We start from the raw sequence: 15,352 nt of genomic DNA, 5'->3' as shown, positions 1-15,352 counted from the left end.
AGCCAAAATATTACAATGCAATGAATTCAGCGAGTAATGCCCACTACTACTTAGTTAGTGTAGAGTAGTGGGGATTACTCACCGAATCCATTGCATTGCAACGTTTTGGGACTAGCGAGTGTGTCATTGATTTTCAACAACGTTGACATTTATTGACATTTCTCAGAATAAAAGTCCAAACATTTTGATTGGTTGCTGACTTGTTCATGTTTTCACCAGCTACTGTCACATATAATTTAGCAGTCAATAAAGACATGTACAGTATTTGAGTGCATACTGTACATTATATATAAGAATAAACCCACAACCAAAGTGTTGCTGGTGCCTTGCTCTACCAACTGAGCCACACAGGACCACAGCATGTACCTGTTGATTCTGATTCTTCAAATACACACAGTATATGCACACAACCACATATTGTACTGTTACCTCACCCCACCTACAAACACAATCATTCATGCCAAACAAGCACATACTCAAGCGTCCACACATCCATCCCAAATCATTACCACCAGCAAATCAAGCTTTGACAAGACTGCTCCGCCTCTATCTCCCACTCTCCTTCTGTCTCTGTCCCTCGGCCGTATCGATCTAACAGTTGTCAAATTGCCTTTCAGCCCCAGTATGCAGGAGCCCTCTTGCAACCTGCCCATGAAGCATGACTTGTTGACAAACAGGGCATATCCCAGAATGCTTTGTGCCGATGTCTGGTTCTGACAGGCCTGCTCAGCAAACAACCAACGGGCTTGTCTCATAAATCAAATTAGTGCAGTTGGAAATCAATCAGCTAACCTTGGTCAGGTGCAAAATCAACAAATACAGATGCCTGGGTTGGCTTCACTCGCAATTCACAACTGAAAACAAGCACAGAAAAAAAAGAATGTCCATTTTAAACTATCTATTGACCAAAAGGAGACTTTTGACAACTAATCCATGCTTGCTCAGCTCGGTTGACTTGACTGTCGTTATTCAGTCGACACAGGTTACTGTACCCTGATTCTGCAGTTTCAAGTATCCAACTTCTAAAGGCACAGGTAGCAGCAGTGTCATACTCCTCTCCTGGTGGTGGCAGGAGGATGCATGACATGTTTCACTGTACTGCTCTGAGTGCTGTGATGGACCTGAAGCATGGGAGAAATAATTAAATAAAGTGGTGTAAGTAAATACATATCTAAACAAATATATATCATGCCATGTGTGTGTGTGTGTGTGTGTGTATGTGCGTGTATATATATATATATATATATATATATATATATATATATATATATACACATTATGTGTCAAACTGATGCCACATGAATGGCCAGACCCAGGGTTTCCCAGCAGAACATTTCCCAGACTCGCACTCCCTCCCACCCTCGTCTTCCCACAGTGCATCCTGGTGCCATTACTTCCCCAGGTAAACCGAAAAATGGGACTTAATTGGAACAGGCGACCTTCTGACGACTGCTCCAAGGTCCAGTTCTGACGCTCTCGTGCCCCATTGTAGGCGTTTTCGACCACGGACAGGCGTCATCATGGGTACTCTGACAGGCGTCATCATGGGTACTCTGACAGGCGTCATCATGGGTACTCTGACAGGCGTCATCATGGGTACTCTGACCGGGGTCAGGGGTCATCATGGGTACTCTGGACAGGGGTCATCATGGGTACTCTGACCGCAGACAGGAGTCATCATGGGTACTCTGACCGCAGACAGGGGTCATCATGGGTACTCTGACCGGGGTCAGGGGTCATCATGGGTACTCTGACCGGGGTCAGGGGTCATCATGGGTACTCTGGACAGGGGTCATCATGGGTACTCTGACCGGCCTGCGGCTATGCAGCCCCAGACACAGTAGGTGTGATGCACTGCGTGTTGTGATTACATTCCTCCCGTGACCACCATTAACATTTTTGGTGACCTGTGCCACAGTAGACCTTCTATGGGTTCAGAGCAGACAGGATAGCCTTCTATGCCCTCACGCATCAATGAGCCTTGGGTGCCCTACACCCTGTCGCCGGTTTGTGGTTTGTCCCTCACTCCCTTGTCAAAGTTGCTTAGGTCTTTACTCCTGCCCATTTCCCCTGCATCCAACACATCCAACTTCATGACCTGACTGCACTTGCTGCCTGATATATACCACCCCAATGACAGTTACCATTGTAACAAGATAATCAACGTTATTCACTTCACTGGTCACCGTCAGTGGTCATAATGTTTAGGCTCGAGCGAGCCAAAGTGAACAGTCAGTTCACGTTGATGTTGATGTGTACAGGAGAAATAGGCAGGAATAAAAAACCTGAGCGTCTTTGACATGAGCCAAATTGTTATTCATCAGAGCAGTCATACGTCATCTCTCTGTCATCAGAACGATCACACCCTCTGTTGAGTGGTAGAAGTGTAGTTTGACTGGCGGTCAATGGAAATTTGTGGTCTTTGCTACTTTAATCCGATAAAATAAGAAAACAGTATTGCTTTTTAGATATTAGGATCGGATGCGTTGCTCTGATGAATGACCAGATGACTGGGTCAGAGTATCTCTGAAACGGCAAGGCTTGTGGGGTGCTCGCGGTCAGCAGTGGTGAGTACCTACTGACAGTGGTCCGAGAAGGGACAAACCACAAACCGGCAACAGGGTGCATCAGCATATTAGACATAATACCGACAACATATTAGGCAGGTGCTCATGATGTTTTGGCTCAGCAGTGTACATGTGTACACACAGACATACAAAATATCTGACACAAAGTAAGATGGATAGATTCAGTGTGCCAGTATGTGGTTGATCTGTCAATCTCCCCCCTCTCTCTGCTGCTTTCACTCTAGTTTTACCCCTCTCAAAAAGGAATGTGAGTTGCATGAGTTTGGCTAAGCATGAGTAAGAGCTGCATGGTTATTAATAAATGTGTCTCCACAGCGAGGACTGTGTGTCTAGAACCCAATAATTGTACTCTTTGTATCCGTACATTGATGTAAGAAAAAGCAATTCTGATTCTGATTCTGATTCTGGTCTATGTGTATGTGTGAAGACTGATGATAGTCAGGGGAAAAACCTAGTCAAAGTTTGGTCATATGCACAGAATGAGAATGCTTACTTTGCCAGCTTCCTCTTAACCGTGCACATATCAGGACATAAGATAATACAAACAAACATTAATAACACAATAGACAATAATAAGTGTAATAGGCATAAGTGTACATCAGGCAATAAATGCCAGATAAGGTGAGAAATACAATACAGTAATACATAGCAGCAGTGATGGGAGTGAGTATAAGTGAGTGTGACGTGCGCAGCTAGAATTAGAAAGTCTTATGGCCTGGAGGTAGAAACTATCTTGGTACCTGTCGGTCCGAGACCATCCTGTTGTAGATGTCCTGTAGCTCGCCTCCAGTGATGCACTGAGCTGTCTTCATCACCCTCTGCAGAGTCTTGCAGTCGAGGACGGTCACAGCTGCCATACCTGGCAGTGGTGCAACCAGACAGGATTCTCTAGGGTGCTGTAAAAGTTGGTGAGGATCTGAGGGGCCATGCCAAATTTCTTTAGCCACCTGAAGAAAAATAGGTGATAATAGTGCGCTTTCATCTTGATCACTGTGCTGTTGTGATGGGTCCATTAATGAAGTCCTCAGTGATGCGGACCCCAAGTAACTTGAAGCTGCTGACCTCCTCCACTTCAACCCCATTGATGCGCATGGGGGCATGCCATCCACCCCCCCCTTCTTCATCCTGTAGTCCAGATCAGCTCCTTGGTTGTGATGTTGATGGTTGAGGTTGTTTTCCTCCCTGGCAGGCTGTCTGTGATCAGGCCTACAGCCGCGGTGTCGTCAGCAAACGTGATGATGACATCTCTCTGTCATCAGAACGATATCGGAGTCGTGCGCGGCCAATCGTGGGTCAACAGGGGAGTAGAGGACGGGAATGAGCACTCTCTATCTTTCCGTTTATTCGCCTCTCATCCCACGCTTAAAAACACACAGCGACGTTCCAAGTGTGAAATATCTGATGTAACAGGCCCTGGCGGGGAGCAGCAGGGAAATCAATCTCTCATTTAAGTACAAACATTTTTCAAATAAAACATGCCACCCTGAGGTGACAGGTTGCAAAATCAAAGGGTCATTAACTCCTCGCTTCCATCTGAGTCACGTTCAGAGGCAGAACAAATCTACAGAGAAATGTTGTATGAACCCCCACCACGGTGGATGCAAATGACCCTTGAGTCCCCTTGAGATATATATATATTACATTAAATTGATGAATGAGTTTAATAATCAGTGTAGGCCCTGGAGAATAGGGTCTGAAACAATAAGTAGCTTCTTATATGGAGAGATCTGTCTTATGTTTCTTAATCTCAAAGTGGCTAACTGTAGTGTTTAGACAACAAAATACAAGAAAATGACATCTACTGTCAGGCTTTTTACATTTTTCATTTTTGGCATTTAGCAGACGCCTTATTCCAAAGCGACTTACAATCAATACATTTGACTAAGCAAGTGAATCATCAATCCACCAGTCATAGCAGGAAGAGTAATCTAGCTCAGGCCCAGGGCCATTGGCAGTCTCTGTGATGGAAGGATTCTTTAAAAAATAATAATATATATAGACACTGGAGAACAGAGAGTACAAGAGGGGCAGTAGAAGTCATAGGGGACACGGTAAAGGGGAAAAGTGGGTGTCTCAGGAGACGCAGTGCTGGGGGGCAGTAGATGTCTCAGGAGGAGCAGTTAAGGTGCAACCTGAAGGCTTGGTGCTGTGGATGAGCACCAGGGGCCCAAACATCTCCTATTATTTACACGTCATGAAATGTTGTATCATTGACATTTCTGAAATTAATTTAATGAAGGGGTAATAATACATATATATGCTGAAATTCTCATTGCTTATTCTTATTATTTTCTTCTTTCGGCTCTACAGTCCAAAAGTTTGGATTTTAAATCAAACAATTAATATGGGGTTAAAGTAGAGATTCTCATGTTTTATTTTATTATAGGTATTTGTGTACATTAGCTTACTGTGGCAATGTTTCCCCTATTGATAGTGCTATGGACATTATTTTGCAATCTGTCTGTGCCTGTGGTTTACAATACTTCATTGAAATCGATGCAGTCCTATGCTTTATAATTATAAAACAAAATAGAGAGGACACCAACAGACACATATGGCATCCCAGCTGGCAGTTGAACGTTTTTCACTGGTGAATCAACATCATGGAGCAAGGTTGAATCATTGTTGAATTTTGTTTAGATTTTGAAAGGAAATGTAGCATTAAACGTTGTTCCAACGTGTTTTCGACGATGAAATAACAACTGATATATTTCAAACACTTTTCAACGTTGAAGGTCGGTCACGTGTCGGCTGGGAATATTTTCCACAATTCAATTCCACACAGAAGCAAAAGCAGGACTATGGCAAACACAGAGTATCTAGAAGCAGGACTATGGCAAACACAGAGTATCTAGAAGCAGGACTATGGCAAACACAGAGTATCTAGAAGCAGGACTATGGCAAACACAGAGTATCTAGAAGCAGGACTATGGCAAACACAGAGTATCTAGAAGCAGGCCTATGGCAAAGACAGAGTGTCTAGTTGTTATTTATCATAATAATGATGAGCACCCTTACCCTACTATCCAGAATGACTGCCTTTAAAATAAAGGTTTTATTGCTATAGGACATTAATTCCTGAAGACCAATCTATCTTGAATTGAATTCATTGATGATTTTTCTTGGCCACCAGAGAAGTGGGATTTTGAGTGTGTGATTTCCCAAGAGCGCAGACTGAAATGCCTCATAGTCCAGATACGCTCACACCTTTTCAGAATGGGAATACCAAATATTGAAAAGTGCAAAGCCAGAAATGTGTAAAAGGCACAGGACATCAGAATAGACCCCTACTGTATGTGCGGGAGCATTTTAAGGGAACTATAATTACATGGTGCGGATATTGGCTGATAATACAAACCCTAATGCTTACTTATTCCATGATATTTTTATTTTTTTATTTTTTATACTTTATTGCAGGGTTGTACATTACATTTCAAGTTCATTTCATACACTTTACAAGTTTTCTTCACTTGTCTAAGTTCATCCTGCATCATTTTTTAAATTTATTTTTTTAAAGAGAACAAAAAATAAAAAAATAAAGAATAAAGAATAGAGAGAAAATACAGAAAAAGAAGAGAGAAATTATAGGGATAGAGATAGAAAAGTAGGAGATAAAAGGAGGGGGTGGGAGGGGTGGGATCGGTGAGGGGGGGGGGGGGGTTCTTCCTACTCATTCATTCGGTCCATTTACTCCAGTTCATAGTGAATTGCTCTTCACGGTTTCCCACTTTATAAGTAATTCTTTCCATTTATTTTATCTCTTCAACAGTTTTTTTCCAATTATTAACAGTTGGTGGGTTTAAGTCCAACCATTTACGTGTAATTTGCTTTAAAGCCGCAATACGTAATATGGTGTACAAATATTTATCTCCCTCCCTGTGTATATCTAATGGAATAAGACCGAGTATAATATTGACTGGATGTATAGGATTTTGTAAGGTAAATTTATTTTTTATTTTTACTTGAACTGCCTCCCAAAACCTTTTCAATTTAGGGCATGTATAAAAAATGTGTGTGTGATTGGCTTCTCGTTCCGTACATTTCCTCCAGCATTCTGCATTGCCTGTTGGCCTATATTTTGACAACAATTTCGGTGTTAGGAAGATCTTCATATTTATTTTCCAATTTATTCCATGATATGAGTGTCGGTGTGTTGTGGTTATATATAGTTTGGGGATTATAGGCACATCATTTTGAAAAATCCTGTCTCTATCGGTTCTGTAGCCCATGATTATTTTATATATACCGGTACACTTCCCTGCATGGAAGAGCCTATACAGCCTTCACTAGAGAGATTCATGGGTTCCTGTAGCGTAGTTAAATAATCAAAAGATTGACTACCTCTGGAGAATAATTTAATCCAATATAACATTAACAATGTTAGGCTAATGTAATGTCTCAGTGCCTATCTGCTCAATGAGGTACAACTCAACACTGGCTGGATGTGAATACGGTGCATGTGACACAGGCCACTATCTTAAAGTAAAACATGCAGTAGGGGTCTATTCTATATATATATATATATATATATATATATATGCGTCCTTGATACATGGCTAGGGTTAGGGATACGTGGCACTACATGTGTGTAGATCGTATGCAAGTTGTGGCTCGTAGCAAGCGTCATCATCTGCTTCTAACAACATCTGCTTAAAACAAACTTCTGCTTAAAACTGTTGCTGAAAACGATGTAGTTGACTACATAGTCAAAAACAATGTAGTTGCATCAAATGTGCTGAGAAGTCCAGAGGACTCCCAGACCCTCCTTAATGAGGACTCCCAGACCCTCCACCGAAATGATGATGAGGCTTGTGCCAGTGATTCCATACCCATGTAGATGAAACAACGTGATCATTAGCCTACTACCAAGTATGTGCACATACATGTGTACACATGTAGCAGGTACCATACCAGTAGAAAAAATAACTATTCACCCCTGTATTTAAGCAACATAAAACCACCACGTCATCATACAGGGGCACATTAACTATTAAGATGTTAGTCATGTCATGAATTAATTAACCTTGATATGAATTGTATTTGATGAAGTGCTTTCTTGCGCCCAAAACACAACAGTAAGAAAAAGATGGAGGGATTGTCACAATTTCACACAAAGTCACCTTTTTGGCCCGTGTTTACAAACCATTTTGGTTTTCATTTTTGGACCAGTTCAGCTCAATATACAAAATCTGTCCTACTTGTCCGTAGAAAAGTGGCTAAAAAGGGTTAATGTCAAGCCCCAGCTGCTGTTTGGATTCCCTTTTTTTTCACATGTTGAATGTTGTCAATACAGTGACGCTCCAAAAAGTTGATCATGACTTGATCTGATTTATCATTGAGGTTAAATTGGTTAAATGATCATAATGTTTTTTGGTGTTTTTGTCCATATCACCCAGCTCTAATATCATCCCTTTAACATGATGTGTGGAATACAGTTACTGCCGGCAATTCCTAACTAAATATGAAAAAAACACACCACCATAATACTTATGAACAAAAATATTAGACAGGGAATTCACCGCAAAGTCAATAACATCCAAGGAAGCTCAGAGTCACAGTGGAGCCGAGCAGCAGAGCGTCCTTGGGGAAATAATGTGGTGTTGAGAGACCTTCAGCCTCCATTCAAGGTGGAAGGTAAAATAATGAAATAAGAATGGGCCGGTAATCAACTGAACAGATGTCTGCCTGTTGTAGCCGATACTCTCGCCTCCGGAGTGAATTTTTCATAGCCCTAGGGACAGGTGGCTCACAGGCTATTTCCTTCTTCCTTGCAGTGTATGTGTCGCACTCAGATGTAGCAGTCTGTGTTGATACAGAGTGGCTGGGAGCTAGTGACGAGACATGTCACATTCTCTCCATCAGAAAGACCCAGTGAATGATAGCTAACATTGGGGTAATCGCAATCTCAACACACTCTCACTCTTTTTGGGGTATGTGCTTTGAGGAGTTGGAATGGTTAGAGTACCAGATTCTGCTTCTAGTAATGGACACAGCATCGGACTAATGTCTCCACAGGCTTGCCATTGCCACGTCATGTTTTAACTCAATTTGGGTTTGCTGTTCAGAAAATATATATTACTTGAAAACAGCCCAGTGTATATGTTATGGTACATGTGTGAAAACTGTACATGTGGGAAAACTAGGGTTACGGTTAGGTGCTACGTTGACTTGGTACATGCTGGCATGTCTAACCCTAACCCTAATCCTAACCCTAACCCTAACCGTAGCACCCTAGCACCTAACCCTAGTTTTCCCACATGTACCGTATTCCCACATGTACCGTAACATATACACTATAAAGTGTGAGTAACATAGCATAGGTACATACAGTAACACAGCATATGTACATACAGTAACACAGCATAGGTACAGAGATTTACATTAGTGTGCCCCTCTTGTAATGTGGAGATGACTGATGTGATGATGACTCATCCAGTCATCCTTGGACAGTTACTTCCTTTGAGCATGGTTGTTTGTGCATGTCTATAAATTGATTGTTGATTGATTGTCACCAAACAAATGTTCAGCTACAAAGCTGCCATGAACATGGTCATATTTATCTAACCTGACCTCCCCGTAATACAAATGACTAGTGTTCATTATTTCACTTAACCCATCATCCCAGAAACGGAGACCATGTGAAAAACTGTGCAAAAATCTATTTTCAGCTATATTAGCCAGTGGTCACATTAACCACATTACTTGTACCATTATACTTGTCTGAAATATCAAATAGAAATATCACATTCCAAAATAATTGCATAATCGCTATATTTACATATATTATATTTATAGTCTCATATGAAAATAATACAAACCTGCTATGTTTGCCCCAGACAGCTTCTTTGTTATGGTATTATATGATTATGATGCAATCACTTTACCAGCATATACAAATGTATATACAATAACACATGTAATAACTACAACTTTTTTTTAAAGAGTGTAGTCTATTATTTAGTCAAATGTTACAAATCTAGTAAGTTTATTATTAGTTATTTATCTAGTTATTTCACCACTGATGAAAGGAGGTACAGTAGAACAGGTACAGATTATAGAACCTCTGTGAAGTGACTTTTTACACTGAAACCTAGTCTGTCTTGCAAGGAGGTTATCCTGGTGAGGCTCTCTGTGACCAGGTACTGAGTAGGAAGAGATAAAACACGCCAGGCTGATCCCTCAGGCTCACTGCTAAGTGTCACGTTCTGTGGACCTGTTCCTCAATATTTTACACTGCCTGTGATCTCGACTCACTGAGACTCCTCTCTCCAATTATCAAAGCTGTGATGTACTTCATTCGATTTCCTCACCAGTATCCCAGTGCCATTCGTAGCGCCGATCTCCTCGACAGACAGCCTTGTTGAAGCCACATTCAATGGCAACATGGCAGAACAGTATTTGAGACATATTCTAATTCTCATGGGGGGAAATGTGTGTGGAAAGAATTGCAAACTGACCCTTCAACAACATTGAATGTCTTCACTGAAAAGCTCAGCAATTGTTTCCACAAGGTCCACTGTGCACCGCTGTGCGTCACTTCAACGGTCCTCGTCTCCACTACCAGCACCGTGCCATGACCCTCTACTGTGATGGTGTGAGCATGCAATCTGCTTGTTTCTCTCTCACAGTGAGAGCAATATTAGATTGAAAGCCAATGCAAACTGCCTGGGCTGGCAAGCCTCTTTAAAAGGGGCACCAAGCAGAGAGGAGTGGCAGAGCATTTGAGATACTTGTTTTGGTGCCTAATGAATGGATATGGCCCTGACTTTCAATTCAGTGTCCAACAGTAGATCCCAACACCTTCGATATCGATTTTTAGGAGGACAACATTCAACTGATTACAGATATTTAGGCTAATTTAATGTTTTGGTTTTAGTTGTATTCATCTTCAGTTGTTTCATGTCTGAAAATATCTCTCAGATATTGGTGAAACATACAGTACATACAGTACAGTATGTCCGTATCTATTGACGGACAATGTCTTGCATGTTTTGCACACACTGTCTTGTGTATGTTGCACGCCTCCTCCCATATGCTGTCTCTGTGCAGCCTTCTCATACCTGGACCTGTTAGATTGACTGGTTAGATGACCCAGACACACATGTGTCAGAGGGGACAGGTGTTAGACCTGATCTCCCCACCTTGCCTTACCTGCTCTACAATGTTCTGCCTAGCTGCACAGGTATAAGACCGACCCATTGGCTGAGCAAGCAGGGGACCATGCAGGGGCCACAAAAAACGCCCGAAGGACGCATTTATCTGAAGTGTTGGATACAAACAAGCCTGCGCTGAATCTAACAAGCACCCTCTGGAACACCGCATCAGCTCTGTGTTCTACATGAAGGCACAGCTCCCCAGCTACTGGGCCATTCATCAACCCACCAGTGTCTGGCCTGATAAAAAACCTCCCATGGGGATTACTTAACCTCAAAGGATGCAGCTCTCATCTCTGTGGAGAGAGCTGGTCTCTGTCAAGAGCAAAAACAAAAGGCTGAGAAACAGAGAGCGCCCAGCTGAGACTGTCTATAGGATCTTAATTTAAAAATTAGAGTACCCTGTTTAAAAAAATAGTTATGCTATGGATTTCACCACCCTGAGCGGTTCTCCATTGTGGGTAGTGAGACATGGACTGGGGAGAGAACATAGCAGTTGAACCCTATTTTAATTAACTCCCTCCGGAACTAATGCGTACTAATTGATTTTCTACCCTTTCCAAGATAGTCAAGCCTTCCACTGTCAGTATACGCCACACTCATTTATAATGATCTGGCTAAAGCTAACATGCTATGGACATAAAGCTCTCTGGACTGACTGGAAAGACAATGAGAAACCGTTTATCACATACAATACAATACAATACAATAGCAGCATGCAACAATAGCCAGCATACACATTGTAGAAAGCTGTTGTGACTGTGTCCTGTGCATGTTAAAAACCTCTGGCACAAATACTCATTAGTACAGTAAGCATAGAGAGCACCATTTTATCAAGGCACTGGTTGTGTATGCACAGTAGTAAGACACTGCTGATAAAAGGTTGCGTCAACAGATCTGAAAAGTCCACAGATCATAATTATAATTATTTTGTTTCCTACCGATATACAACTTTTGGCAGTTCATGAACAGTTTGGAAAGTCAAATCATGATGGGCTTATAGATACACATTTGACCTCTGATGTTGTGTATGTCATGTGTAATGTGCAGTACATACCTGTTCAGGTTTACCCCCCCCCCCCCCCCTTTTTATACTCCTCCCTGTCAAAATACCACCTCTAAAACCAATGTGTTATCCTCCCTGATATCCTCTGTAAAATAGAATGTATAGGCTGTTCCATTCTGTAAAATAGAATGTATAGGCTGTTCCATTCTGTAAAATAGAATGTATAGGCTGTTCCATTCTGTAAAATAGAATGTATAGGCTGTTCCATTCTGTAAACGGGCTCTTTCCCTGTATAGTCAATGAGACGAGTACTAGTCAGTGAACACTGTTGTTGCAGAATGAGAACCCCGATGGAAACAGTATAACAGATGAAGCACTCATTGTCTGCAATGTCTCTTAACTGTGAGGGTCTATCGCCTCTACCTGACTTGGAATGACACATATCTATAGCTCTGGGACATTTCCTCTAGTCATGTGCATTCTTTTGTTAGACCAACATGTGCTATTACTCTTATGGTAGCCTAACCCTAACCCATAACAAAGAAATAGCAGCAGTTTAGACTGTGGAGGAAAACAACTGCATACAGTATGTGACACGGTCTGGTCAATTGGTCCGCAGGTCGGCACCCGATTTAATGTTCAGACTTTTCTTTCGAAAAGTGTAAATACCTTTCAGTGTTGAAAATCAATGACACATCTCTAGTCAGCTAACACAGCTTGATCTGTGAGCCTGCTTACAATGTAAAGTAGTGTTGTAGTTAACTAGGTAACAATGTAAAGTAGTGTTGTAGTTAACTAGGTAACAATGTAAAGTAGTGTTCTAGTTAACTAGGTAACAATGTAAAGTAGTGTTCTAGTTAACTAGGTAACAATGTAAAGTAGTGTTCTAGTTAACTAGATAGCAGAGGGGGTTACTCACCCAATCCATTGTGTTACAGTTTTTTGGCTTGACTAGCGAGTTTGTGTTGTGATTTTCAACGTTGAAATGTATTTCTGTGTTTCAAAATAAAAGTCTGAACATTTTGATTGGTTGCCGACTTACGGCCAAAATTACCAGAGCATGTCACATAATGTCATCAGGTGCCACGGTCCCAATGATCAACAGGCTACACAAGATCATCACATGTTCGTGCACTGTTGGATGCATATTAGAAGAAATATTAGTCCTTCCAGCTTGACACTTCAAGAAGATGGTAACACTCAATGTACAATGAATAATCTCATCTGATTACTAATGAACACAATGTGCATTTCAATTTAATAAATAATGTTCAGAAGTATTTCAATCAAAGAAGGTAGCAGCACATTAGCAGCTGATATGATACACATGTGTGGATATTGATGTGTATGAATTTGATCCATAACCAATTATCCATTAGCCTATTATAGTGTAGCTGTGTGGTCTTCCTTCTTTTTTGTCCACTTAATAATTTGTAGCTGTAAGTTAGGCTGCTTAATAATAATTGTATTAATAATTGTATTATTTAGGTGTAAAATAATGAAGCCTGACTAAAATTAATGTTAAGAAATGTAAATATAATAATTATTTGTTATTCAAACTGTGGTGTTGTGCATTTATACAATAATTATTTAATATCTGTATAAGTTGGCATAATGCATGCACAAAAACTTAATTTTCAATAATCGGTTCCATTATGCATTGCTTCACACAAATAGAGAAACAAAACAACATTACAAAGAGTCCACCTAACCTCCCAGAGTTACGTACAATATATTACTTGAAATAAGCCTTTTCAGACAAAAATAGTCTACTGTGGAAAATATGTATTATATGCCCTAACTTTATATTGAAACAATAATCGCAGGTATCACCTAGACATCAGACAACCCCACCCAGTCACTTATTTCGCGTCTGCATGTCACTGTATTATTTGGTGTATGCAATATACATAATTATTGACAACATTTAACATACCATTTCCAGATAAATGATTGTCCACCTCGCCGTGCCCAGGCGGTTTGGAAGCGGCGTTAAGTTGAATATAGAGTCCCATAACATGTAAAATCCCTATTATCACTCCAAATGCTCCCATTGCTTAGGTTGGTGTTTCAATGTGTCTATGAAAATCTCACATTAGGCGGAGGACGTTGACTAATATCCAAACCCGTCCTGGATGACTGTCGCCTCGGAAAGACAAAATAGCCCCGGACAGAAAGTGCGCTTTGACGCGCAAGATGCAGTTGTCTTCTCGACACTATAAGACCGCCGCGTCCCTCCGGGTTGGCACACAGGACTCTCCAACTGAGGCGGACGGACAAGAGCTTGGAGTGCAGCGGCTGTCAGAGAAAGTAAATTAAGCGGAAGGATCTACTTTCTGTTATTAACTTTTATGGCCAGTCTCTTTTTGGGAACTGGTGTTCAAATGAAAACCAACAAAAACACATTTCCAATGCAGCCTGTTCTGTGTGTGATATTGTACCTCCTCACAAATCTTTTCCAGGAAGTGTAAATGGCGTTTCTTGCCATTAATCATATTGCAACTAGAAACATATTCATGCAACTGTGACAGAGCAGCCTCTCATCCCCAAAGAAAAGCATTGCATATCATTATTAAGAAAATAATATGGTGTATGCAGGTCTACTTATTAATTCAGCCTACACCAAACTAATCAATACATATCAAACTAATCAATACACATCTAATCAATACTAATCAATACATGCTTATGTGAGGCTCTCACCAAACGGCTGGAGGAATACATAGACTAGCCGGCTGTCATAATGAACACAGAGCATTACAGCGTTATTAACACAGAGCATTACAGCTGTCATAATGAACACAGAGCATTACAGCTGTCATAATGAACACAGAGCATTACAGCTGTCATAATGAACACAGAGCATTACAGCTGTCATAATGAACACAGAGCGTTACAGCTGTCATAATGAACACAGAGCGTTACAGCTGTCATAATGAACAAAGAGCGTTACAGCTGTCATAATGAACACAGAGCATTACAGCTGTCATAATGAACACAGAGCATTACAGCTGTCATAATGAACACAGAGCATTACAGCTGACATAATGAACACAGAGCATTACAGCTGTCATAATGAACACAGAGCATTACAGCTGTCATAATGAACACAGAGCATTACAGCTGTCATAATGAACATAGAGCATTACAGCGTTATTAACACAGGATGTCATAATGAACACAGAGCGTTACAGCGTTATTAACACAGGATGTCATAATGAACACAGAGCATTACAGCTGTCATAATGAACACAGAGCATTACAGTGTTATTAACACAGGATGTCATAATGAACACAGAGCGTTACAGCATTATTAACCCAGGATGCTACAGCTGTTAGCCTGCTGCTAGCCTGGGCACCCACTGCCTCCTATGGGGCCATATTGGCATTCAGAGAGTCACAGGCTCTTAACACTAGACACGCGACGTTTTTTCACCTACTTTTAGCGCGACGAGGTGTCGAATCCAACCTGGTCTCACACGGCAGCCGTCAGGATTCGACGTCTGTCGTTCGTCTCCAAACGTCGAATTCCGACGAGAAAACGAGCTCTGAAAGCGCAGGGGTGCGCCTGATATGTGCGCCTGTCGGGCTGCACGCCACATTTT

At 41.2% G+C, this 15,352-nt stretch overlaps 1 protein-coding gene across 1 annotated transcript in view; it reads right to left on the bottom strand.

Moving 5' to 3' along the window:
- vstm2lb (V-set and transmembrane domain containing 2 like b) overlaps positions 1-13,801 on the bottom strand; it is a gene marked incomplete at both ends in the record, with an annotated part of 44,656 nt that extends 30,855 nt beyond the window's left edge. The window contains one exon of the mRNA XM_080528294.1: positions 13,684-13,801. Coding sequence (XP_080384420.1) covers positions 13,684-13,801 — 118 coding nt within the window. The remainder of the gene's footprint in view (positions 1-13,683) is intronic.
- Between the last annotated feature and the right edge of the window lie 1,551 nt (positions 13,802-15,352).

Source organism: Nansenia antarctica (assembly GCF_963989245.1).
Source record: "Nansenia antarctica genome assembly, chromosome: 4".
Taxonomy (NCBI): domain Eukaryota; kingdom Metazoa; phylum Chordata; class Actinopteri; order Argentiniformes; family Microstomatidae; genus Nansenia; species Nansenia antarctica.
Note: the sequence above shows the minus strand (reverse complement) of the source record. Positions and strands in the feature narration are given on the sequence as shown.